Source organism: Heteronotia binoei, chromosome 2, assembly GCF_032191835.1.
Source record: "Heteronotia binoei isolate CCM8104 ecotype False Entrance Well chromosome 2, APGP_CSIRO_Hbin_v1, whole genome shotgun sequence".
Taxonomy (NCBI): domain Eukaryota; kingdom Metazoa; phylum Chordata; class Lepidosauria; order Squamata; family Gekkonidae; genus Heteronotia; species Heteronotia binoei.
The window spans coordinates 146058165-146085617 of record NC_083224.1 but is presented as its reverse complement, the minus strand read 5'-3'; the positions used below and the strand labels follow the sequence as shown (position 1 = coordinate 146085617).

The following is a 27453-nucleotide window of genomic DNA, read 5'->3' as shown; positions in this document are numbered from 1 at the left end:
AGGTCAACAACAGTAAAAATCATTATGACAGAATAATTTAAGCAGTTGAAGAACAATAAAAAAATATTCCTCACAGTTGCCTCCCACCCAAAGACAGGCAAATAAAGCCTTCTTCACCTGGCTGTAAAGTGTGGGCTCCAGGAAAACAGGTGGTGTGAGTTCAGTAAATTGGGCACATGATGACTCTCTGCCTTCACATTACTCCTAAGGTGGGAAATGTACACGCATTTGTGTTTGTATGAGAGTCAGTCAGGCCTCAGTGTCAGTGGGAGCTTACAGGAGCACAGCTCCTGAACCTTTCTGAGAGTTCCTCCTCCTCCTCCTGAGAGTTCCACCTCCTTGTCCATTGAATAGTAGGTGCAGCTGCATAACAATCCCTGGATGAGCTCCACCACCTATTTTTCTACAAAACGACTCCTGGGCTGATTCCACATTAGCCTTTGCTCCGGCTCCAGCACTGTGTTTCCCCCAAGGCAGATGTTGGTTTCCGCATATCTTGACCCGGGGTGGCAGTTTGACCCGTCTCCAAAGCGGTGTCGCCCCGCATTTAGGAGATCGGCAAAATGCGAGAAGTTTATTTTTGATGCAGTTTCGGGGCTCGAAATTTATGTGCGGAACTCACGCCAATGTGCTGCCAAACTTCTCGCATCAGTAGAACACACCCACATAACTCCACACCCATGATTCTGCCCAGTTATTTCGTCATACTTCCTTAATTTGAAAATTATCCAATATTTTCCTGAAATAAAGTAATTTTTTTTAAACAAATCACATTTCGCGTTACAACGCGAAAAATATATAACAATGTAACGTGATTTTCTTTTTCTGAATACATCCCTTGCTTCCACCCACCCCCATTCTTTATGGTATTCCATGTGATTTTGATAATGTGTCATTGCATTGTGATTACTTTCTTCCCCCCTCCGATTAAAATCACTCCTATTATAATTTTTTTTTCAAATAAGATGTTACAACGCAACTAAATAAATAGCTATGTTACACGAACTACTTTAAAGATGCGCGATTGCCACCTTTATCAATTCCCCCCCCCCCCCCGTATTGCCTCAAACGGGAATGGGAATTTGATTATGTTTATAGGTTTCTATTTTTGATAGGTTGGGGAAACGTCCTCCCTTAACCCCTCTGCATAAATCTTTCCCCCACACACACACACCTTCATGCATCTGTTTATAATTTGTTATAGCTTTTAATGGAAAAATGTGTGCTTAACATTCAGCATGTGTGGATAAAAATGGTGGATCGCTGACTCAGATTTCCTGAGGCTTTGATAACCTGCCAATGGCAGGGTGAAAGGAAAACACATGACTTTGCCAGTATTATGCCTCTGTCATTACGTTGTAACGCAAACAAAGACAATCGCATTGTAATGTGAACCCGCATGCGTGTTAAAAAAAAAAGGAAACGTATGAGGGGGGGAAATTGCTATGATTGTGGGGGAATTGAATCCGGGAGAAATCCTCTAGTGCGGAATCGGGAAATCACACCTGCATGGAACAACCTCGGAGCGAAAGGGAGGCAAACGCCAAATACAGAATCAGCCCTGGAGTCAGTGATTATTCAGGGTTTTTGTCCTAGGCCATTAGAGCTTTAATGGTAATTACCAACACTTTGAATTGTATTCAGAAACACACTGGAAGTTGGTGAAGTTTTTCCAGAATTGGTGAGATGTGTTCCAGATAAATGCTAATAAGAGGATGCCCTGATGGTGTGATCTTTTTAGTAACCATCAATGACTACTTTTTTTGGTGTATGTTTCTGACTCAAGGAAACAAGTGCTTGGAATCTTATACCAAAACAGCCTTCGTAGAACATAAGTTACCACTTCTTGTTTCCTTTGTTAAAGATTGTTATTCAGCTGTCCTCAGCAACTGAAACCAGTGGTTGGGCAGTTGATTATGAAGACATGGAATCAGGAGATAATGGATTCCCAGGTGACACTGATGAAACAGACACCACTTTTTCCAGCCAGCCTGAAATTGTTGTGGTACGTAACCATCCATTGTCTGGTTACATAAAGAAAATTAACATGTGAAATCTTGAACTGTGGCATCTGCATACATTGGGTCCTTGATGCCTACCCAGTATGTGTCATCATTAGACCTTGGGGTGTATTTTTGTTCTTTCCCCTGCAGTCTCTATAGTACCAGATGTTTTCTGCCCAGCCCCTTATATTGTAAATGCTGGAAAACAATGTTGGCATCCCTGTAATTTTTGCTGTTAAATGTTTTGTGTTCCTGGTTTAAGAATTTAAGACTACACTGTCAACCAGTATTGTCTTGCTTCTTGCATCAACCCCCATACCCCTTTTGATCTATTAGTTGAAGCCAGTGAACTTTTTCTTAGACTGTGCATGGGGGCAGAGAATGATTTTCCCTCCACAGCAATGCTATTTACTTTTTCTACTTACTTACAGTCATTTGACTTGGTTTTCTTGTTCCAGTTCAATTGCACAATCCATCAACCAAAAGCTCCTAATCCTCCCATGCGCTGGCCACCTGAAACACGTATGAGCAATGTATCCTTCAGCATAGAACTTTACAAAACAGATCTCTTCCATATCCCAACGCAAGGGATCTTCTCTGTGGCAGTGAATGGTCAGATTTTTGTTGAGGTAAGGAACTATGCAATAAATGAAACTGACTGAAATATTCTCCAGGAATGTGGAAGCTCAACTACCTGTGTTCTCACTTCGCTTTAATTGGCACCCCTTTTAACACCACAGGGAGACAGATGTGTTCGCTCATAGTATATGAATAAGGAACTTGTAAGCCCCCAAATTCATTTAGGCATTTATATTTTGAATAAGAGGGATTTATTGTTTCAAGTTTTTATAAAACCAGCACAAAGCAAGTGTGTATCCTGTACTTCTGCCAAAATTCATGCATATGTTTAGTCCAGCCTCTGTTGTCCAGTGCTCTCAGTGAACATCAGGCACAATATTCTTCCTGTTTTTTCAATGCTCATATATCTAATTCACATAGGTGACCACTAGGTACACACAAACAAACAAATATTTTGCAATGTCTGCACATGGGTAGAAAGGGCAAAAAAGTCCATGTAATTCCCTACCCCCAACAAAAAAAAAATAAGGGCCAGTTGCTGTGCTACAACTTGTAATACTAATAGCAAAGGAGATGAAAGCTTGTAGTGCCTTATTCCTTCACCTCCTGGCACTGCTTCAGTCATTTTGGGCATCAGCACCAATGATTTGCTGCCTGACAATTGGGCAATAATGGTTGTCCTAGTTTTTATCTTGTTTTTTGCTCAAAGTTTGCCTCCAAAGTGGGTAAGCTCAAAGCCAATGGTTGTCAGCAAAACTGGGTCCAAGCATGATGCAAGGAAAGTGGAATAGTGCCTGGCCACTGCTGTCTCTTGCCATGATGGTCTCAGCAGTATCTGTTGAGAGCTGGAGGCAAATGTTCTCACTTTGCTCTGGGTCCAGGCATGATGGAGACATATCTGTCTGCTGTTTCACCTCTCTTGGATGGCTTTAGCAATGGCAATTGGAAGCTAAAGGGGGAGGGGTCATCAGCTGGAGACAAGTCGGACATTATGGAGGGGATCCTAGTGACTGCCTTCCCTTCAGGTTTTGTTTGAGTTTTATTATGACTCTGTTCCTGTATTGGTACAAATAAGAGCATGCTAGTGCAGTAACTAATTCTGTGCCCTGTATTAAGAAGCTAAACTATTGGCTGGGTAGCATTAAAGAACACACTGCTCATTTTGCATGCATAAAAGACTGTTGTGGCTTTCAGCCTTCTGGGGTATATCCCAGTGTCTCTAGATCTCTGTCTGGCTCCACAGTTAGTTCTTTGGACAGATATTCTCATTTTTTCACCTGTCCTGGCAGAAGCTTAGTTTTCTCCTTTCTGCACAGTGGAAAATTTCTGTTTGTGCCTGACATCTGTTCCCCATCCTCCAAGGACAAAAATCATTGAACTATTTTTGGTTTTGAGATGCTCATCACTTTGGTCAATAAATTGCCTGTGACAAAAATCTATGAGAGCTCTTCATTTTTTCCTCCTCACTTGTGCCATAATGGGTTTTTTATGGTTACATCCCAAATGGATAGTAGCCTTTAAGCAAAACTTCTTTAGTTCTTATATTTTGAGACAGTATCATTTTAAAATGATGACTCCATTTTGGTTTATAATCTTTCTCTTTTGCAATAGCTTAGAACTGGCAGCAACAGTTTTAACTATAATTCTTCTTAGTGAAGGTCTCACTCTTGGTGTCAGGGAGACAGAAAAGTTTAGTGTAAGGTGGGGATGGGGAAAGAGAAAGGGGAAAGATAAAAAATGATGCACTATAATATGAAACTGTATAATATTATGTGACCATTTATTTATAGTCTGCCTTATTAATTGGGACTCAATAAAATCAACAGGGTGAGGCATCTATTAAAGAATTAAATAGGATTTGGATTGTAGGACCAACCACAATTCTAGCAAACAAAATTAAAGCAAAGTATAAGTGTTAATATAACACATTAAATTATACAAACCATTTTCCTATTTAAAAACAAACAAACAAAAATACACCCCTGTTGCTTCAAAACAAGCCTTTGTTTTTTTTAATCCCTCACTGGACTTTCCAGATGGTACAAGAAACCAAAGGCTATGAACTAACATTGGTAACCTTTGTTATGGCTTTTAACTATTTCTGAGGAAAAACTAAATATCTTCCAATAACAACACTGTTTTCTTTCTGACAGGTTTCTGTGACCAAGGCTGACAGATCTCTGGGCTTTGCAATTCAGACTTGCTTTATCTCTCCAGATTCGTACTCTGATAAGATGTCAGAGTATATAATTATAGAAAACATCTGTCCTAAAGATGAATCTGTAAAATTCTACAACATCCCCAAGGCTAATTTCCCTATACCACATGCCCTAACTGACAAAAAGCGGTTTAGCTTCATGTTCCAATCCGTATTCAACACCTCCCTTCTCTTTCTGCACTGTGAAGTGACCTTATGTACAAAGAAAGAAAAAGATACTCAAGGACTGGCCAAGGTTAGTACTTAATGAGTTTACTCAATTTTATTTCCCTAGTGGCCTGGTCTTGTGTTCTGTCTCAGTTGTACAACAGTTTAGCAACTCCTGCTGTACCAAGGCATTGTGTAGTGGCACACTGGTTTAATGTGTTGCGCTGATACAGGAGTGTGTGTTGGCTGTTTTGTGACAGCAGCAGTCACTGTCCTAAATGTAGGGTTGCAGTAGGATCCAGTTATCCAGATTTTAACTGGATGTCTGATGGCATGTATGGAAACATGCCACTGTGACACTCACCAATGAGAGGGAGGTGCAGAGGTGAGAGGCAAGGCAAGGATGACTACATGTGTGCAGGCTTCTTCACATTGGGCATTTTTAACAGCCAGTAAAAAGAAGCTTCTGTTGGAGTCATAGACAAAAGGAAATTCACATTCACACATCGGCATAGAGACAATTGGAGAATAAAAGATGGTGGGTTTTAGGCCTTCAAAATGGTAGAGCTAGTCTAGGTAGGTTGATGAAGCTACAAGCAGCCTGGGAGAGGACCTTCTTGGCCATTGCATCAGAACTCTGGAACTCTCTCACCAGGGAGATTGTCCCCTTTAGTTGCTATCTTCCACCATCAGGTGAAGACTGTTTTTGTTTGATTTGGCATTCCCTCTAGTTCCTCCTTCCTAACCAGTTTTTACTTTTTTAAAGGAAGTCTTTTTCAATGTAGATATACAACAGAAACTGTGCAGGCAGTTTTGTGTTCATTTATTTAGTAAGATGCATCTACTGCCTCCCCCACTGCCCCAGCCAGCAAGAGAATTCTCAGTCCTGACTGACGTGGCTGTTAGAGCTCTCTCCAACAAGCTTTGCTGTTGACTTGAGAAGAAGGTGTGAACAACTTGTAGCATGGGCCAAGAGGGATCAGACTTAAAGATCTTCCTTTTCTCAACGTTGGTAGTAATTTCCAGAAACAAACACAAAACGAATGTAGACAATGCAACAATTAATGTGCTTAAATTGCATAATATTTATAGAGTGGAGATTCTAATATAAATAACGTGGTTCCCTTACCCAGCTACAGAAAATTAATCTGCAAAAACCTCTGTGTGTGCATGCACGTGTATTATATGAATTCTTGTAATTAAGAACAGTGGGACTTAGAATATTTATTGAATCTACCCAGGCAGAGCTTTCATAGCTCTTGACAGCATGATACACGTTTTCCACTAAGTGCTTACAGGTGATAAATAGCAATTGCTTTCCACTGTGGGAGTGGTCCACATTTATCTATGCTGTTCAGTGCTTGTAGCTGTAAGTAATGTTTTAACAATAGTTTTCCAAGTCCTGCTGATATATAATATTGCTTTTGTTTTTAAACTTCCAGTGTGAATTATTAGGCTGACCTGCCTTAGGAGGATTTTAAAGAGAAATAAATGAGCATTCAGACTTTGTTTTCTGCATTCTTTTTCTTCCTTATCTTATGTTTGCATAGAATATCACTTTATGGAACCATTCAACGTGTCTAGGTAGAAGAAAAGTATTCTTTTTTGAGGAAGAAAGTTATTCACTCATTGAAAGTGGATCAGCTTACCTTTCCACAGATAGTGATAGTGGGCCATCTGTGTTGAACCATTCCAAAGTAATGCAAATACACCAGTATGGAGGAGCCATTACTTTTTATAATGAGCTAACCGTCCCAAGGCCCTATTCACTCTAAAAGCCTTATACATTAAACTCTGTCCTTACATCCTCCTTGAGTGCATCACAAGGACTTTTGATTGGATGTGATTTGTAAATTCTGTGCTTGGAACTTCATTCCCAGTTGGGACTGGGATTGGGACTGTGGCATAAGGAGATAAGGCACCCTACACCATTTTCTCTACTTGAAATAGCCCTCAGGAAACCTACATGTAACCATGCCATCAGTGCTTGCAGGTTTCCCCTGCAGGGCAAAAACCAGCTCACCAGAACCATTTCAGGCCCAGGCTATCCCAATCTTGGAAGCTAAGCAGGGTCAGCCCTGGTTAGTATTTGGATACAAGTTCACTAAGGAAGTCCAGGGGCACTATGCAGAGGAAGGCAATGGCAAACTACCTCTGTTAATTTCTTGCCTTTTGTCTGTCTGTCTGTCTATCTATCTATCTTTGTAAGGAACAGTTTGAAAATCCTACAGAGTTGCCATAAGTTGGCTGTGACTTGATGTCATTTCACACACACACACACACACACACACACACACACAAATAGAACATAAGATCCCTGCTCCCCAGGCATCATGGTTCCTCACCAAATTACTCTCTCAATGTGTCTGTGAACTGAGTTTGAGGATAGAATTCACAAGGCTCATCTGATCAAATTTTCTTGTTGAAGACCCAGGAGGATGCAATGATAACAGAACATATAATTCAGCCCTCAGTCTGATAATATCAGATCTGCATCTAGATTCCAATTCAGCAGCTTCATGTTGGCACTTCCCTTTGGAACTTTTCTGCTGAAGTGCTGAAATGTTTAGAGAGACTGAAATGAACCTCCTCATGGGATGATTGCTCAGTCATGGTAAAAACAAGATGTCAGAGGTTTGGTTTACAGAGATACCAATCCCTGTGGCTAGCATAACATCTAGACTGGCTCTTAAAAATCTGTAACAGGCACACAAAGCAACTGCCCTTGAACAGTACCACTCCAGGTTATGTTGCACTGATATCACAGTATAAGCAACCCATGCAACCTTGATGCTTAGTAAATATTACAGAGTTTGTGAGGAAATTTGAAATGATCTCAGTACTGAGGCAAAGTTTATATGTAGAAATATAACTGGAGTAGCTTCCTTGGAATATTACTCAGACAACTTGGGTGTGGCTTTTTTTGTTAATAATACTCTGCTTTCTAATCAGTAAACATGACTGAGTACTACTCATAATGAGGCAGTTGTACATCTACTCGGATAGCGTAAATACCTGAAGTGGGTCCCTCTTCTCACAAACTGCACATTGTCTCCCCCTTGTAGTGCATACCTCCTGATGAAGCCTGCACCTTCCTCAGTGCTGATATGATCCTAACCATGATGCCAAATAAGAAAACTTTCACCAAACCCCTCGCTGTGGTAACTCTTGAAGGGAAGCCAGAAGGTAACAAATATATATGTTAACATAAGTACATTGCATTAAACAATATGTTGCCAGTTGAACTGCAAAAAGGTGCCTCTGAGTAAATAAACATGTTGTTGCATATTTTAGTGGTGTTATTGTTTCTGGGCCACACTAGCATTTGTTTCAAGCACTAGCATTTGTTTGCTCTTTTATCTCTCTCAAATGTTTATGAAAATGTAGCTTGGATATACCCTGGGAAAGGAATGCATTTCTGATGTTCTAGAACAATATAGAATTTGTAAATTTTAAATTATGTTGTGGTTGTGTCCAGCAGATCATTACTCTTTAGGCACTGAAAGTTGTCTAATTTCTCCTTCTTTGTGTGTATGGCTGTGAATGTTATTTAAGCTTCATAATTACAGTGGAATTTCCAACACATTGAAAATATTAAACGATGGCATATTTATAAATAAAAGGGAAAGCCACAGGGAAAAATGGTTGCACCATCCATTTAGATCATTAATATTAAGATCTAAGATTCTGCAACATTTCATTAGTTTTCTTTCTGTATTTTATGTGGGTGTACAGACTCATTTCTCATCTTTATGGTTTCATGGAACTGGTTCTTTGCCCCATACAGTCACAAAATTACATTTTAAAAAATGATATCTCTTTACTAATAACCTAACCAGGAGGTGAGGTTCAGTCTACACATTACAAAGTCCTTGTGTTTGTTGGGAAACAAATGGAGGACTTTTCATCATGTGTGCAATCAGAGTTTTGTGTGTCCCCAGATGCAAACATTCTATTTCCTATTTGCAGGGAATAGCAGCTTTATCCTCTCTCCTCTGCTGTTTTCATATTTGCAAACTGCCCCATGGACCCGTTATTGGTTCTGTTATTTAAAAAAAAATCACATTACTATAGTGGCTACACATAAGTTACAGAACAAACACAGTTGTGATTCTGTGGGGTGGTTTGAGGTGCAAAAAGTATGGTAGGGGGAGGCTAAACAGGTCTTACATGCCTGTTTTGGTAGCAAGTAGCATATTTGCATCTGGTGGGCATAGAAATTAAACTGTATAAAGGACACAGACAAATACAAAGATTTTTTAGAAGCTTAAAATGAAACACGCTTAAAACATTAGCACTTGTTGGTCTTAATGGTGCTTTCTTTGTATCTCTCCTGTGCGATCCAGGGAACTGGGCAAAGCAAGCTTTGGCTCTTTCCTTCCTTCCCCAGGGGACCAGGAGGTGGGGGAGCCTCAGCCAATAGAAGCAAGAGAGGCTTGGCTCAGTAGCTCTGTGTGTGATTGAGACAGCCTAGCAAAGCAAGCTATGATGCAGAAGGAAGCAAGAGAGAGGGAGAAGGAAGCAGACAGCAGCAAGTTGCTCGGAGGCCTGATAGGAGCCCTCTGGGAGCCTGATTCGGCCCCTGGGCTTTGTATTTGACACCACTGCTTTAAATCATTTTGCCACAGCGGCAGCATAGCTTGGAGGCCAGAGTCCCTGGCGGTGGTGCCAGCGTGTCTGCCAACACAAAACACACAAACCCACCTAGGAGGTTTGTGGGGCTCATGAGGGCAGGATGGCAGACACTCTACTATATATACTCTGCCATACAATAATTAATTAATGAATTAAGCAGATTAATCTGAGGTAATTTTGGAGACCTTTATGCTGACCACTTGTGCTTTCATTGCCAGAGCATCTTTTCAAAACTGAATGCTTGGTGTAGATTGCAGCTGCACTCACTTGCTATGTACAGAATAATGGGTTGGATGCTGCAGCTCTGATCCTGAAGCAGTGAAATTTTCTTACTCTGCAAGGAGGAACTTTCCCCTAGCATGAAAGAGGCTTTTTCACTGGCAAAAAAAACTCTTGCTCTGAAGGAAGATGCCACCATTAGCAGAATGGATCTGGGGGATCCTCCCATTGCTCTGAAGTATTGTTTCTTACCTCTATCTATATTGTAGACAATTTTTCTGATTTCAGGTTCAAAGGGAGCTCTATTGATGCTTAGCTTTTTCATGTTTGTACATTTGAGCTTTCAAAGTGCCTGGAAATTTGAATAAGAAATTTGCTTGATGATTTTATTTATTTTGTTGTGCGCTTGACATTATGAAGGAGTGGAAGTCAGGTTCATACTGTGAAATATGATACCCAAAACTGAGGATAATAGGGACTTCAAGTGTATCTTACACGTGCTGTAGAGTTGTCTGTTACTTCCTATAAGATCTCATAATTATGCTTTGTCCTAATTTAAAATTGCCTCTAAAAAGAAGGCAGGATTAGATACATATTATACCAAATCAAAATCTGTACTATTTTGTACTGCCAGTTATAGAAAACAAATCCCCCAGTTATTGAAATACATAATCATGATACATCAGGGGTGGCCAATGGTAGCTCTCCAGATGTTTTTTGCCTACAACTCCCATCAGCCCCAGCCATTGGCCATGCTGGCTGGGGCTGATGGGAGTTGTAGGCAAAAAACATCTGGAGAGCTACCGTTGGCCACTCCTGCAATACATGATCTCTCTCAATATAAATTTCATTCCTACTCTTGAAACTTCTTCCTTGTAGATTTCCCACCGCGTTTTGGATCCACAGAAACACAACATTGGTTTGGTGGATCTTCTTTTCTTCTTTTATTTCCTTTGTCTTTTCTTGGTTCTGTTGCATTAAGGACCTCACAGGCTGTCTTATAGATAGATTGTAGTGTGCTCTGTGGTTTTCTGCCTTTCCAGTCTTGTGTTAGTGGTCAGGTCATATCTGTCCTGGATGGAGGAGAGTCCTGTCTTCCACAAGCATGTTGGCAACTTCCAGTTGCTGTGGCCTCATGAGCATAATGCTGCACATCAGTTTAGAGATCAGTGTACCATGCCATAAAGTATATCCAAAATTCAACTCTTAGTAACCTGTATTAGTGGAGCACAACACTGTATTTAAGTGAACAGAAAAGTTCTTTGGCACAGTCACTCTTTTGTGCAAGGTATTTTCCATAACTGATTAATTTGACCAAAGCTGATTTATTTGACCAAAACTCGAGCATCAGTGAATAATTTTCCGTTCATTCTGAATCAATTAGCTAATAATGGATTCTATGACTTTTGTTGGTGTAGTGGTTAAGTGTGTGGACTCTTATCTGGGAGAACTGGGTTTGATTCCCCACTCCTCCACTTACAGCTGCTGGAATGGCCTTGAGTTAGCCATAGTTATCACAGGAGTTGTCCTTGAAAGGACAGCTGCTGTGAGAGCCCTCTCAGTCCCACACACCTCACAGTGTGTGTCTGTTGTGGGGGGAGAAGATATAGGAGATTGTAAGCCGCTCTGAGTCTCTGATTCAGAGAGAAGGGCAGGGTATAAATCTGCAGTCGTCCTCTTCTTTTTCTGAGGAAACCAGTGGGGTACTAGAGAGTGCAAATAAAGCCTCCAGTTGGATCGCATCAGTCTTTCTTCAGGTGAAAGGGAAAGGTGGGGAACCCAAGATCCTGCTGTATTAAAGCCATGTGAGATGGATTGGGTAAGGTAGAGTGAAAAAGCTGGCTGGATCCAGTCCTTACTTTTGTAACCTGATTTGGCCATAAATGATGGTCTGTTGTATATTATTAATATGTGATAACTGAAAAGGAGGAGACCGATAACATTCTCAAATCAAGCACATTTAAGGTAGGACCCATATTTTCCAAAGTAAGGACAGATGGAACATTCCTGGGGAAAGCTAGCAATACAGCTGCATATACAAAATATCCTTCCCTTGAGTTCCTCTGACAATAACAGTGGGGATGAATGCTTTAGCTTATTTTTAAAGCCTCTAAATAAACATTGGCATTGCTTGCTCTCATTTGGTGTTTGCATGGCACTTTAATTAGAGGGTTTCAGTGGCTTCACTTGGAGATCAAAATCTTCCACTTGCATGCAAAGCCTGTTTGAAATTCTGGAATGCTTTCCAGGCAAATTCAAAGGCCGAGGATCAGAAATACTTTAACCTCAGTCCTGCAGAGCATGCTTTTTTGGCATTTAAGCAGTTTATGGTATACCACAGAGCATTGTTTGAGAGACTTAAGGAACAACTGTTTCTGTTTAACTGTTTGAGCCTACTGAGTGTTTTACACCTTTTTTTCTTAGCACAAATGAATCCACAGAGGACAAAGCACAAATATTTGATCTCCACACACACAGTGCAATTAAAATGGCATGCTTGCTTGAGACTCTCTTTGTAAGCTCCATTTGTGGAAAAACTTCTCTGATTTCAATATTTAGAACAATCCACTAGGAATTGATTGACAGCCAGTGTTCAGGGTTCAAATCCCTACTCACTGGATGACCTTGGACTAGTCAAGATAAAATATTTCACAGGATTGTTGTTAAGGGAAAGGGAATCATTTACGCCATTCTTTGTTCCTTGGAGGAAGGGAAGGATAAAAATATTCTTTTTAAAACATAAATGAGACTTTGGTTCTGACTGTCTGGTGTTTGTGTAAGTTAAATTAAACCTAGTTTTTGGGGTGGGGTAAGGGAGGTGAGATGGAACTAGAGAATCAGACAATTTTGTGATTAAAAACATGGTGCACATCTGAAAAAGTGGATTAATAGTGGGATGTTTGGTGCATTGCTTTCCAGATTTTCCCCCAGGTGTCCAGCTTAGTGGGCAATGGTACATGAAGCTTGTGTCTTTGTTGGTCAGTAGTGTCTCTACAACAAATCAAGTGGTCCCTTTCTTGAGGTTAACAGCCATTGTGAACTAACAGCGAATTTGTAAGGGCTAGAAAATAAATGACTATAATCTGCTAAACGACTAAAGGGGAGCATCTTATAGCTTCAAGCCATCAGTTATCATTTACTTTGATGCAAAGCAGGCCAGCTCTTGTGTGTATTGTTGCAAACCATATTATTGGATCCATTCCTGTTAGATCCTCACAAGAAGCCAAAGAAAAAGGCTTCTCAGCTCCACAGATAGGGAGTCAGAACAGAATGTTCAGTTCAGGATGTCTGCTCTCTCCTCCACACGTCATACACATGACTCCCATTAATACTGATGGGGTAGAATAGCTGTGAATCTGAAATTATTTTATATTACTTTTTTACAGTGTTAGGCTCCACATGCTCAGCCTGTGAACTTGTTGAATCAGGTCCCAATGAGTTCAGATGAAAATTTCAAAGTCTGTGCCACTTAGCTAGACTTCATCTTCTGCTGTACACAATACTCTTCTTAAAGATTTCCTACATTCTAGGCACTCTTTCATTCGCTCTAGTGTGATGAGCAACACATGTTAAGAGAGATATTAGAGACTGCAGGCGTTGTAATTAATTATAAGACATAAATGTAATTAATATATTGCAGCAAACCTGATAATATAGTAACTTTGAATTGTTATGCCATTAAAGGTCTGGATGGATAGTAACTGAATTGGTAACCATTAGGGTCACAGTTTTCTGTCAAATCACCATGCCCTGTAACCCCTAGTTGTGATGCATACAAATATCCTCCCTTCACATAATGCTTATGATATTGGGAAAAACATTCAAGTAATTGCTGGCAACCCCCTAATTATCTCTTTTCTCACATTATTTATTGTATATTATTTTTAAAATTTCTGTTCTCCCTCTGAAAAGCCTTCAAGATGCTATCATTACAGTAGTATAGAAAATGACTGTGTATCTGTGGCAGATGCATATTAGCTAATGGCCATTACATTAGCTACAAAGAGAACACTTTCTTCCCTTTTGCCTGCAAGTTTTAATAGGGTTTCAGAGGTTTTAGTTTTCCCTTGTTCTTCCACATAATTGCTTAAATAGCCCTTTAAAAAGGCTACCAAACATAGTACATGACTATCTTATCTCCCATGGCATTCTTTCTACCTCTAGGTGGGATGACTTGGACAGCGTCTTGTAAACCTGTGCAACTTGCATACATACCTGTACAGACTAATCCCATGAAGGCTGTGATTAAAAAGAAATGGGGTTTCCCTCCAAAACATTTTTGTTTACAAACTTGTTCGGGTTTAATAATTTCTGACTGGATTTTTCTAATAATATATTACAGACTCTGCATAAGGATGCTGATGTAGTATATAAAATTCTGCTGAAGCAAGTAGCATTAATCTCTCTCCCCCCCCCCCACTCTTTCTCTCACAGATAAATCTCCTTCCAGTTCAAAGCCTCCCGAGGGGTTACAACGTAAGTTGTGCATGCCTTCTTCTGATTGAGTACAGCAGAAAAGAATTGAACTAATAACACCCTAAATCTTTTAATCCAGAAGCCATTTTTAAACCTATTTTCAGTGGTGGTGTGCATATAGCAATGGGGCAGTGGAGCTGTGCATAAGAATGGAAGAACACATAATTTCTGTGGAACACCCCATTTGTGCAGAGGGCCAGTGTGGGTCAGTGACTGGGGGTGGGGCGCTGTCGTTTGACTTGTTCCTCAACCATGGAGTTCACGAGGTATGTTAGGCAAGTCACTTCTCTCTCAGGTGGAGTTACCTTATAGAGATGGTTTGAGGCTAATAGACACACATAACATGCAGATGTATGAAACCAAATTCCAGACAGCCTTCTTTCCCCTTCCCCCAGCCAAGAAGAAACACTCTGGGAGGGGGAAGTTTGGAGTGCTGAAGCAACTGCTAATGCTGAAGCTCATCTGTGGCTTCTGTACTCTGAATTGCCCCCTCTAAGAGTAGTTTTTTTTCTGGAGGAAAGAGGAAGAGTGTGTGTGTGCACGTGCGCATGTTTGGGAGACTTATATACTACTACTCCAGAAACCTGCTTGCAAGCAATAAGAGCATAAAAACAGCAACAATATAACTATCAAGAATAAACTAGCAATGAACCCACAAGGACAACATAAAAATAGCATCAAACAGCATTAAACAATTCGACAGTGAACATAAAACAGCCCTCAGGGTGACACGCTGAAACAAACAAAACCCTACAGGACCACAGAAAGCACTGGAGGCCCTGGGCCAAAGTCTCTAAGAGGCACAGTTTTATATCCCAGTTGTAAATCTGGAGGCAAAGGAATATAAAGTATCCATGGAAACAGAAATTGCTTGCTCGCAGCTTTGGAAGTGAGGAGGGATAACAAACACTTCTGTCTCAAAGTGGCTATGTATGAAAACTAGTTGCAGACTAGAGCTTTATAAAGTTCGTAGTTTCTTTATCTGCTCTGCATGTAGCTAGATATTTTGCCCATTGCCTGAATCCCTATACATCTTACACATAAAACCGAGTCTTTTTTCTAAGTCAAGCAGTTGGGAACACATGATGTCGGCATCCATATACAAAAGAAAAGATCAAAATGACTACAGCCAGCTTGCAAGCATTTAGAACAATGCCTTCAAGAACCAGATGCACTGTCATACAAATTGCCCTGCTTCTCCCATTGAGAGCTGGTTTCTTTTTTCTAGCCTTGAATTGATTTTCTTGATTAAAATCATTTCCAACTGCGAAAAACAATTGTTTCTATTTCTGCATCCACTGACTTTCAAGTTGGCATCATCTGCCAGTTAACAGCCTTTCCACTCCTCACCTAAACTAACTAGAGATGGAAAAGAAGCTGGGAAGGGTGGAGCAAAGTTGGCAGGGCACTTATTTAGTGTATTTGAATTTTCTTCTTACTTTATCCCACCCTGGAGGCATATATTTTGGGAATTGCATGGATTTAAAAATAAGCCTACCAAAATAAGAGAAAAAGATTTATAAAGTTTGGTTTGAAATAAAAGAAACAACTAACAGGAAATCTGGAGGACCTAAAACTTGCATTGGTTGCTGTTGTGAGCAATTTTTAGACCAGTGATATTCAGTGGCTCTTTGACAGACAACCTATGGCTCTTCTCTAACTTGGCCCCTGCTCAATGGGAGGAAGGCGAGCAAGGGTGGCTTGTGGTTGGCAGGTGGTTCTTGCCTTGAAACAGCTGCCACTGGAGGAATAGGTAAACATCTCCAGGTGTGAGCCTCATAACAGGGATGGAAGTAAATATGGCTCTTCTTGTAGATAACAATAGTGAAAGTAGCTCTCTTTGAGCCCTCAAGTGAGTACCCACTGTTTCAGATCATATTTTGCAGTGATGCTTTGGAACTGAGGAGTACCTACTACAGTCATACTACATCAGTTGGTGCTAAGCACTGTGGTTAATGTTGTGGTCAAAAACGTTGACTCATTATCTGCAGATACAGTGGGCTGTTTTAGCAGCTGATTTGGAGTGGTAGACAAGTAAGGTTGCCAGCCTTCAAATGGAGCCTGGAGATCTCCTGGAATTACAACTGATCTCCAGGTGGGTTGCCAGCCCTCCCCCCCCCCCCCCCCCGATCCTGGCAGAGGTTTCCCCAGTGTTGGGAGCTCCAACCTGCCAATGGCCAGATGGCCAATGGGGGGAAAGCCCCGCCCCCAAGTCCCACTGCCAGCACCCCTCACTTCTTCCTCGAAGCATTTATACTATTAAATGCTTTGGGGGAAAAGGGAGGATGGGGGTCATACTTGTTTGCTCATACTTGTTTAAATGCTTTGGAGGAGAAAGGGGGTATGCGTGCACATTTGCATTCCAAGCGTGATTTCACATCTTGGATTGCATGCCTGTGCCCCCCACTTCTTCCCCAAAGATACCTTTAAATGCTTTGGGAAAGTGGGGGGGGGGGGGCGCAGTGCAGCCTTCAAGCCAAGTTGCAATAACAGTTTGGAATGCAAACACATGTGACCCCCATCCTCAACATGATGATGGCTCTTCTGTGTGATGTCATCACATTTGGGCTGCCCCACGCCTCTCAGACCACCCCTCATAGCCTCCCACTAGGGACTCAGAGGGACCTGGCAACCCTATCTCCAGGCAACAGAGATCTGTTCCCCTGGAGAAAATGGCTGCTTTAAAAGGTAGACTGTATGGCATTAAACTATGCTAACATCCTTCACTTCCCAAAATCCACCCTCCAAATCTCCGGTAATTGACCAGCCCAGAGCTGACAACTCTATTTTTCAAAGTGGTGTGCTAGCAGGGCATCTTTAGATATTCTTCCACAATTCTTTCCGCTATTTGCTGGTGTCATATAATAATAATAAATTTTTATTTATACCCTGCCTTCCCTTGCCGAAGCAGGCTCAGGGTGGCTCACGACATAGTACTTCGTACCATGATACAACAATAAAATTCAAAGCAATAGCAATTAAATACAATTACATATAAAACAACATTTAAATTAAATAATTTAAAACCACAATATAACTTAATATGGTGCTACAGTCTCGATGTACATGTAAACATAGCTTTTATGTTGATGCAATGGTTCCACCTTAAAAAGCCAGCTGGAAGAGGATGGTTTTGCAAGCCCTACGGAGAATATTGGGCCACTGCAGAGAGTCACTGCAGCCCCACAAAGAAAAATCAACGCTAGGCCTTTTTCATGCCATGCAGGCCCAACCAGATATCCTATGACAATAATCACATGACTTGCCTGATTCCCTGGGTAAGCCTGGACTCCAGAATTTGTCCCTCTTGACTCCCCCCACTCACCGATAGCAGCCTCATTGGCCTTTTCTTGTCCTCTGAATACCTCTGCCCCTTTCAGGCTTTTGGAGGGCAGAGGGATTGAGCATGCTGGCAGGAATGGGAAAGAAGGAGAGAGAGTGAGGACACTTTTAAAAAGAGAGAGGGAAAAAAAGGAAGATGTATTAGTGCAGGGGTGTCGAACTCATTTGTTATGAGGGCCGGATCTGACATAAATGAGACCTTGTCGGGCCAAGGCGTGTCGGGCCGGACCGTGTGTGTACCTATTTAAGTTTAGATGCGGAGATATAAACTTTATAAAGGACACAGACAAACACAATGAAAGGGTTTTTTATTATTTAAAAAACCACCTTAAAACATGCTTAAAAGATTAGCACTTGGTCTTAAAGATGCTTTCTCTGTATTTCTCCCATGGGATCCAGGGAACTGGACAAAAGAAGCTCAGGCTGTTTCCTTCCTTCCCTAGGGGCCAGGAGGGGGAGGAGCCTCAGCCAATAGAAGGAACAGAGGCTTGGCTCAGTAGCTCTGCTGTGTGATTGAGAGAGCCTGGTAAAGTAAGCTATCCCTCCCCCCCTTTCTCCCCAAGGGAGGAGCCTCAGCACATGGAAAAAACAGAGACTTTGCTCTGTAGCTCCTGCGCAATTAAGCAAGCCTGACAAAGAAAGCTGTGATGCAGAAGGAAGCAAGAGAAGGAGAAGGAAGCAGATAACATCCAGTTGCTCGGGGGCCTGATAGGAGCCCTCCGGGGGCCTGATTTGGCCCCCAGGCTTCATGTTTGACACCCTTGTATTAGTGTTTCTAGACAGCGGTCCAGACTGGACCTCCTTCAGGGAGTTGGCACTGGCCTTGATGGGCTTACATTTGCTTACAAAATGGAACAAAAGATGTAACAACATTCTGAAATTTAAATTCTGCATTCCAATTCTGACTTTTTAATTTCTATTTTCTCAATTTCATAGCTGTCTTCTATGGCCTGGACACTCTGACGGTAGTGGGTATTGCCTTTGCAGCCTTTGTGATTGGCGCATTGCTGACGGGAGCATTATGGTTCATCTATTCTCATACAGGTGAGTGTGGTCACTTTTTGCCAGATGGCACAGCACTTGCATAGTTCTGGTATCTGAAGAAACAAAAACCCACTCACAGATTACCTTAACCTACACGACAAATGCACAGAAACAATGGTAGTAAAAATTTACTCCTAGAAACAGTTTTGCAAGATCATAACTATAGTATTTAAATGTTATACTTTCCCCACGTGATGCACTTAGAGCAAATTCATGGCTACAAGAGACAAAAAAAAAATCATGCAGCCTTTATTTCTGAAATAAAGGCTGGAACTAGTTTCAATTGACAAGTAATATTCAGCCACCTTGTAAACTATTCTTTGGACAGAGAAGATATAAATACAGAGAAGCCAACTTGGTAAATTCATGTTCTGGCATTGTACATTATCTGAAATTCCAAGGCTGCATTCAGACATGATGACAAACTATCAGACATGAACATAACTTGTTGATGGCCTTGTGCACATCCCTTGTTTCACAAGTAAAGCTTGATTTTAAAAAAAAAAACCTTCTTGGAATAATCAGATCTAGTTTGCTGTGCTGCCCAACTGCTGTGAGCCACTCCATGTTTTTCCCAAATCCACTCTAGTTTGGTCTCAAGATGTAATAAAATTTGGAAAAGATTTGGGACAGTTGCCTTAAAGTCTGCAGCTCTTAGAGCAGCAGACAAATCTTTTCTGGACAGGCAGAGTGGGAGGTCTTTCCTGAGTCTTAATGATCAGGAGATGCAATGTGGATTCCTTCTCTTTCCTCAGGGTGGATTGGACTGTGGCCTTTTAACTGACTTGTTCTAATGACCGCTAAGAAAGTCTCCTGTTTTCTGATAGTTCACTGTTGACCCTCAGAGGCCTTTCCTATCACAAGATAGTAATATATGATTCTGAACCTCACCTATTTCCCTGCACATTGCAGAACAAGGAACTGCCCCAACTGAGAAGCCTTGAATCAAATGCCAGTTTACCATGAATTTGGAATGCAGACACCTGAGCAAATAGACGCTTATCTATATACTTCAGCAAATAGAAGTTTTCCGTCCTGCAAGGCAGGATCCTAAACAGGGATTGAACCCAGTCTGACTTGTAGGAAAGAAACTAGCTTCATTTTCCTCAGACAGTTGCATTCAGATGTCAGGGCAAATGGGCGTTTGATTCAGGTCTTCTCAAATCTGGAAGCCTTTAATCATGCTCTTTGTTCTGTGCATGGGGAGAGAAAAGGACATACACGAGCACAGTAGTAAGGTGTGTTCACATGCCATTGTGATGTCTGAGTACAGTCAGATCTTGTACTTGTAATGGGAAGGAAAGATTTATATTGCAAGAAGCCCAGGGGAGTGTATTGCATTGATACACTGCATGTCCATCCAGACCCCTGATACTGGGCAGAGAATGAGTTTGCCTTCATGTGCAGTGCTGCTTTAGGAATTAATGATAACTATTCAGTTACATGGGAAGTTAGTAAAGGGGCTAACACCAGGACATCATTAGGACGGGGCTAAACCTGCTTAGAGTCCCTGGGGATTCAGGTAGTAAGAGGTGGGAAGAACTTCTGCCTGAGACACTGAAGAGCTACAGCCTATCAGAATAGGCAATACTGGTGCAGCATAAAATAGCTTAACATATTTGATTGTATGCTTCTTCATTCCCTGCCTGACCCTGGGTTCTGTTTCTTTGTCTCACTAGAGCATGATGGGATGCTGGAAACAGGCATTTACACAGAGGAGAGCTTTTTTAAATGTATATTTTAGTTATTCTTTCTTTAATTGATGCTTTGTTTGTATGTCTAATAAAATCGTGTCTCTGTTTTAGAAGTCAGAGCTTTACTCACACTTCTCAGGAACTAAGTAAAGGAAAATATCTTCCTCTCTTTCTCTCTCTTTTTGTACGTGAATAAGTCTTGCAAGTGTAAATGGCCAAGAACACCTTTATAAATTATTAGTCCCAAGCTCAAAGCAAGCAGTTTAAAACCCACGCATAGCACACACGTATGTCATCTGACCCTGTTAAGAAAGTTTGAAGATTTTGTTCCCGTCTTTTAGCCATGCTTCCAATTAACAAGATTAATCCCCCCTACCTTCCCCTGAAAAACAACTCTGGAAGTTTAGAGGACTTTGTTTAATGGGAGCTGATTGAAATATACTGACAAAGCAACAAATTATATTTGGCAAACGGGGACAGCAAAGCAAACAGTCAGACTTCCTGGACAGGGAGCAGCACTGGCAGTTTTCCTAAGTGTGAATAATAAAGTACATGTTGTTGCACTCAGATGGGTTAAAGCTTGTTTATGGCCTACGGATGGGACATAGTCATTTCGTAAAGCTTCCATACTAGTCTGAGCAACAGAAAGAATGTTGGGGCTGTTGAGCTAGGAGACCACTGATGAGAGCCAGTGTGGTGTAATGGGCACAATGCCAGGCTGGGACTGTGGAGGCTTGGACCATTCAAATTCCCAGTTTACCATTAATCACTCTACCTCACCCTCACTATCTCACAAGGTTGTTTTGAAGGGGAAAGAGAGGAGGGGAGACCCATTTAAGGGAGAGGCTGTGGGTGAGTGATAGGCAGGGGCGGTCTTAGTGATTCTGGAGCTCTGGGCAGGGGGGAATCAGAATAGGATCCCAGAATCACTGCCTCCCCCCCCCCCCCCCCGCAGCCCTCACCAGCCCACCTGCCACAACTACCCCTTGTCATCAGGGTCCAAGCAAGGGGTAGTCCTCACCTCATGTGATGCAGATGGGAGCCACTGCGTCCATCAAAATCCAGCTGCCCCCTCCATCGAGAGATGAGGTTGTGGGCAATCTTCAACCCAGCTTGGGCCCTGGGGCAGCTGCATCTGCTGCCCATTGGTTAAGCCTCCCCTTGGTAACTTGGCGTGCTGAAATTCTCAGGTTCTTTCCTTGTTGTGTCTAGTTAAAAGGATCATGTAGTAAGAGGTGGGAAGGACTTCTGCCTGAGACATTAGAGAGCTACAGCCTATTAGAATAGGCAATACTGGTGCAGCATAAAATAGCTTCATATATTTGATTGTATGCTTCTTGGAGAAGAGATGAGATATGCATGTGGTAGATGGACAGATTCATATTGCAGCTCTGTCGCATATTTGTTCGGTTGCTTTGGGCAAGTTACCCTCTTGGGCAAGTGCTCCATCACTCCTTTTGGGGAGGGCTGGGAGCTAGAGGAGTGACCAAGCTGGACTTTGGGTGGAGCCCCTTTCCAGGACCATTTCTCCCCCTATCTGCGCCTGACCAGAAAAGTCATAATAAGCAACAACTCCTGAGAAGCTTCAGCAGCACTGACAAGTGATTCTGTCATGACCCTGTGAAGGCTTAGAATACAACAAAATTGTAAACTTTCTCTTGAGAGGGAACCTCTCCCCAGATGCCTCATTCTCCTAGGGGCAGCAGTAAGGAAATGGTGCTCTCACTGCAGTCTTAGAACTAGTGTGACTACAGCAGCCAGGTGGATAAAGCAGATTTCTTCCATTTGCACATTTTCCACTATCAAGCTCTGAATGGCAAGTGTGGGCTATGAGAGGAGGCAAGTCCGGCATGAAAGAGAGGTAGAGCCATCTGAGACCAAGGAAAAGAAACAAGGGCTATGGCTCTGTTGCCCCGCTGGCCATAGTTACATACTGGTTCCCAACATTTGCTGGGCAACTTGTTCATCCACCTATACTTCCCATCCCCATAAAGTACTTCTAATGGAAGCTGAGCGAGTGCTGTTGGAGGACGTAGCAAATGCTGCTTGTTCCACTCAAATGGAAAGCAGCCAACATTTTTTCTTGGAGGAGGGGGAGGGTGCAGGAGAAAAAATTAAACTCCAACAGAGATCTGTGCCACTGAGACAAAGGGGCATAACCCTGTACTTGAAAGGAAAAAATGCATCTGTGGAAAGTTGTCCAGAACGAGAAAGGGGGGAGAAGGAAAAACAAACAAACACCCAAGACAGTATATTTTTGGCATCAAAACTGTGACAGCTGTGTGTGCTGTTTTCCCTAAAGACAAAAAGGTATTCATCTAGACAAAGTTAGATGAAAATGTATACAGATCATACTTGATATGCTGAGGTTGCTGTGCGGCTCTGAGTAAAAGTGTGGTTTATAAAATGGGTGACAGCATAGCTGTAATAGGACCCCGCAGCAGGGAATATGGGCCAGTTCTACATTTTGCAGATCTGCTTTCCTGGAAAAGGGTTTGAGAGGCCCTATTAGGGGAATAGAAGCAACTGCAATTTCTTCATTAATATGGCCCTCTCCTCCCCCCCTCACATGCCCATGAATGTTCCCAGTAGGGAGCCTGCTTATATCTACTTCATAACGATGGTTTTGGAAAGACAGGAAAGGAGATTTGTGTACAAATGACTTTTGGATGAAAGAAGTAACCAGATAACATTAGTGACGTGTTTGCAATGCATCCTCTTTTTTTATAGTGACTTAAAACCATTTAGTTCTGTTTCAAGTTATTTCTACTGTAAAATATTACAGCACATAATGCTGAAAAAACATTGTGTCAGATTCTGATTTGTGGTATAGAAAATGTGAATGTTTTTATACAGCTATAAATAATACAAGTTAAAATTTTAAAGATAATGTACATATCTCCATTTAACAAGATTGAAATATTTCTTGGTAATCTGTGTCCTTAAAACTGAAGTAATCTGTTTCCTAGTTCTTCAATGGGTAGCCCATAGGCAACCTCTGGCCCACCAACACTCTCCAGGGGAACTGGCAACTTTCTGCCCCTTCCCCTCTGTTCTCAGTGCCCTGCTGTAATTGCTCTGCATTCCCTTCTGCCCTCAGAGGCCCCTGTTGTATCAGTTCTTAATGTCTTGTGTGAATCAATATGTAAAGAGTGACATTGTGTAATACACATGTATACCATGGTTGCCACTGATGTATTTCAGAGTTTCTTCCACATGACTCTTACCCAAAAGAGAGAACCTATCCTGGCTTTCCTCCACTTTGCTGCATATAAGACATAAGGATGCATCACCCTTTGGACCTGCATATAGCATCCATTCAAAAATAGCTGCACTCCTCATAGGAGAAATCTTCCAACATTTTGTGATTGTCTCCATGGCAGCCATTTTGTCACTGGTCCTGCTTCCCAAGGCCACTGTCCTGTGGTGGTGCCCCACTACAATTCTGAAAATTCCTAAGGTGTCCACAGTCTCAACAAAGTTTTGTATCCAAGTGTAATACAAACACAATGTGTTGAACTTGAGCTGAGGAGACCTGAGTTCAAATGTCCACTCATGTTGACCTTATGTCAGCCAGTTCCTTCCATCACTAACCTCCCTTGCAGGTGGTTATATACCATATTGTATACTCGTATGCCATATTGAGCTCTTTAGAACAATAGCAGAATGCAGATGTGATATAAATTAGAATATTTCTCCAAAAGTTTGAACAAAACTCCATCTTCAGTGGAGCTTCCTGGATATGAAGTCTACTGCAGATGTTCTCATCCTTTCAGCTACCTTCTATAAAACATGCAAGTGTGCAATCTATTTGCCTCCCATCAGAGTAGTATTATGTCAGTCCCTTGAAAGACAGCTGTAAGCGATAGTCCCTTTCCTCAGCTGAGATTGCAGCCAGCAGCCTTGCAGAGCAGCTGGCAGAACAAAATGTGGGTTTCCATATAAATGCTGTCTAGCGACAACAACAACAACTTTTATTTGTATCCCGCCCTCCCCGTCGGAGCAGGCTCAGGGCGGCTAACAACATGATTCATACATTGATTATACAAAATTGAATAAAACTACATTTAACAGTTTAATTAAAATTCTGGTTAAATTTTAAAATTAATAAAAAGTGCTAATGCTATGTTTACTTTTATGATGGCGGTTTTCTTAACAATTTCCTCTTCAGCAAAAGCCAATTGGAAGAGGATGGTCTTACAGGCCCTGCGGAACTGTTCAAGGTCCCGTAGGGCCCATATTTTCTCTGGAAGTTGGTTCCATAGGCTTGGAGCCATAGAGGAGAAAGCCCGGTTACGGGTGCTTTGCAGCTTCACCTCTTTCAGTCCGGGAATGGTCAACAGGTTTTTCCCGGCCGACCTCAGTGCTCTCTGGGGTTCATATGGGGAGAGACGGTCCCTAAGGTAGGCAGGTCCTCGACCATATAGGGCTTTAAAGGTAATGACCAGCACTTTGTAACGAACCCGGTATACAACTGGCAACCAGTGCAGTTCGTGTAGCCCAGGCTGTATGTGCTCCCACTTGGGGAGCCCCAACAGCAGTCTAGCCACCGCGTTCTGCACCAGCTGCAGCTTCCGGGTTCGGTACAGAGGCAGCCCCATGTAGAGGGCATTACAGTAATCCAGTCTCGAGGTGACCGTTGCATGAATCACCGTTGCCAGATCTTGACGCTCTAGGAAGGGAGCCAGCTGCTTTGCCCGCCTTAGATGGAAAAAGGCTGACTTGGCAGTGGCTGCAATCTGGGCCTCCATTGATAGTGAAGGCTCCAGTAAGACTCCCAGGCTCCTGACCCGGCACGCCACTTTCAGCGGCGCACCATCGAAGACTGGGAGAGGTATTTCCCCTCCCCAAGCGCCCCGACCTAGGCAAAGGACTTCTGTCTTCGCTGGATTCAGTTTCAGCCCACTCCACCTCAACCAGGTTGCCATAGCCTGCAGAGCCCGGTCTAAATTCTCTGGGACGCAGTCAGGCCGGCCAGAGGGGTAGAGGGGTGAAAATGTCTTTGTGAAGTCACTGTGACCATATTTGGTGACAAGAAGAAATTGGATTTATACCCTGCCCTTCACTACCCGAAGGAGTCTCAGAGCGATTTACAATCCCCTTTCCCTTCCCCTCCCCATAGCAGACACCCTATGAGGTTGGTGGGGCTCTCCAAGAACTGCTCTTGAGCAGAACACCTCTGAAAGCCAAGGTCAAACCAGCAGGCGGAGGAGTGGGGAATCAAACCCGGTTCTCCTACATGAGAGTCCACACACTTAACCACTATACCGCCAGACAGGAAAAGCTTTATAAAATTCTGAGGGGATCAGGTCTCCCCAAGATGATTTTCCAGAAGCCAATGAAGTAATTATGCAACCACTATACCAACCTGGCTCTCATACCAAACTGCATCTCAAGATTATGGGAATACTAAGAGATGTTACAAGTAAAAAATTCTCTTTATCTCTTCCTCCTCTTTCCCAGGAGAACCGGCAGGAAGGCAGCAGGTACCTACATCTCCACCAGCTTCCGAAAACAGCAGTGCGGCCCACAGTATTGGCAGCACACAGAGCACCCCCTGTTCCAGCAGCAGCACAGCCTAACCCAGGGGGTGGGGTGCAAGTCCAAGGAGCAACATAGAAGAGCAGAGGTTCAAACGGAGCTTGAGGTCACTTGCTTTGGAAGGACTGGTTTGGGATCTTTGGCAGGGATTTCCTTTGAGTTATTTCCTTCTTTTTCTGGATAAACACGATCCTTGAACCTCTTGCAGCAAGCTAGGCTCACATGACAAAGCTACTATTTATGTGCAGCCGTGGATTGTCTAAAAGGGTCCACTGGCTCTCAATGTGAAACACAAGCCAGTTTTCTTTTTCCATACATGCTGCTTTGTCTGCAGAACCACAGCATTGGGTTCTGAAATGGTCAAGATGACACGAGGTGTCTGTAAAGGGATTTCAGCCTCATAAGCTGGGGGAAAGAATTTATTTTCCCCCTTCCCTTATATAAAGGGATTCCATCTCATCAGAACAGGGAAGTTTGATGGACGGAGCAACTTGCTTTTAAGATCACTGATTGTTCCTCAGCTACATGCTGTCATTTCACAGAAGCTTCTGTTTATCAGTAGTAGTATTGTTCAGTTTGACTTGGCCCGAAGCATTTTACCTGCTGTCATGTTGCCTGCAGCTTTGGATGTTTGTTTTCCCCAAGTTTCACCCTCTGGTAGCTAGAAGAATTGGGGGGGGGGGGGGGACATTCCTGTACAAAACTATGGGTTTTAAATTGTTTGATTAGATGTTTCGAGTGACTCATGCAAGCACCCATTAATACATCTAGACATTCCTTAATGCAAGCCTCTTTGGATCCATAGTGCTGTATATTATCCTAGTGCCATTCCCAAATGTTTTGTTAATGGGAGCCTGCACTGCAGTCTTGTCTTTGTTCAAGAACATAATTATTAGTTTGTATTCTAAGCCTTCACACTACAGTGTGCATTACCTGCTACAGGTAGTTTCATAATTGACATATAAGGCACAAGAGGCCCCTTTCATGCATGTGTGCAGTGCTGTCCCCAATGTTTAAGGCCTTACTAGATGATCCTCTGGGAGTGCTTCATCAGGAACTCTTGGAGTTGCTTCCCCCCCCCCTTTTTTTTTTTTTTAAGAAAAAGACTTTTGCCAGGAATACAGGCCACTGATTTAGGTCCAGAGTGTGTGGGAGCAGGGTTAAGTCTTTGCCGGTCTAAAACAACCTGGGATGCAATATGCCCCACTGGGAAAACCTATATATACTGGTATCAGTAAGCTTTCCCAGCAAACCAATTTTAGCTTGTGAAAAGGGCACAGCAGAAAGCTTTAAAAAAAAACCCTCTCCCCTCACACCATGGTCCTGATCTTAATCTGGTCCCCACATACCTGCTAGGAAACATTTTTTTTAATGCTGAGATTTCCTCATACAGAACTCCCAAAGTATCATCCCTCAGGCCTTCAGTAAACAAGGAAGCCTCTGTCCACCCCACCCTCAACACACACCTAAGTGCCATGCACACGTGTAGAACTCTAAAACTGAGGTTATTGTATATACTACAATACCATGTGTCCATGGTTATCATTATATGTAT

General features: G+C 42.3%; 1 protein-coding gene across 1 annotated transcript in view; it reads left to right on the top strand.

Annotated features, from left to right (window-relative positions):
* The window catches only part of TGFBR3 (transforming growth factor beta receptor 3), a 200922-nt gene extending 173939 nt beyond the window's left edge, over positions 1–26983 (top strand). Inside the window, exons 11-17 of the mRNA XM_060232181.1 lie at positions 1865–2005; positions 2462–2632; positions 4736–5035; positions 8013–8133; positions 14236–14277; positions 18556–18663; positions 25821–26983. Of these exons, the coding sequence (XP_060088164.1) occupies positions 1865–2005; positions 2462–2632; positions 4736–5035; positions 8013–8133; positions 14236–14277; positions 18556–18663; positions 25821–25939 (1002 nt within the window). The 3' untranslated portion in view covers positions 25940–26983. The remainder of the gene's footprint in view (positions 1–1864; positions 2006–2461; positions 2633–4735; positions 5036–8012; positions 8134–14235; positions 14278–18555; positions 18664–25820) is intronic.
* Positions 26984–27453: the final 470 nt, after the last annotated feature.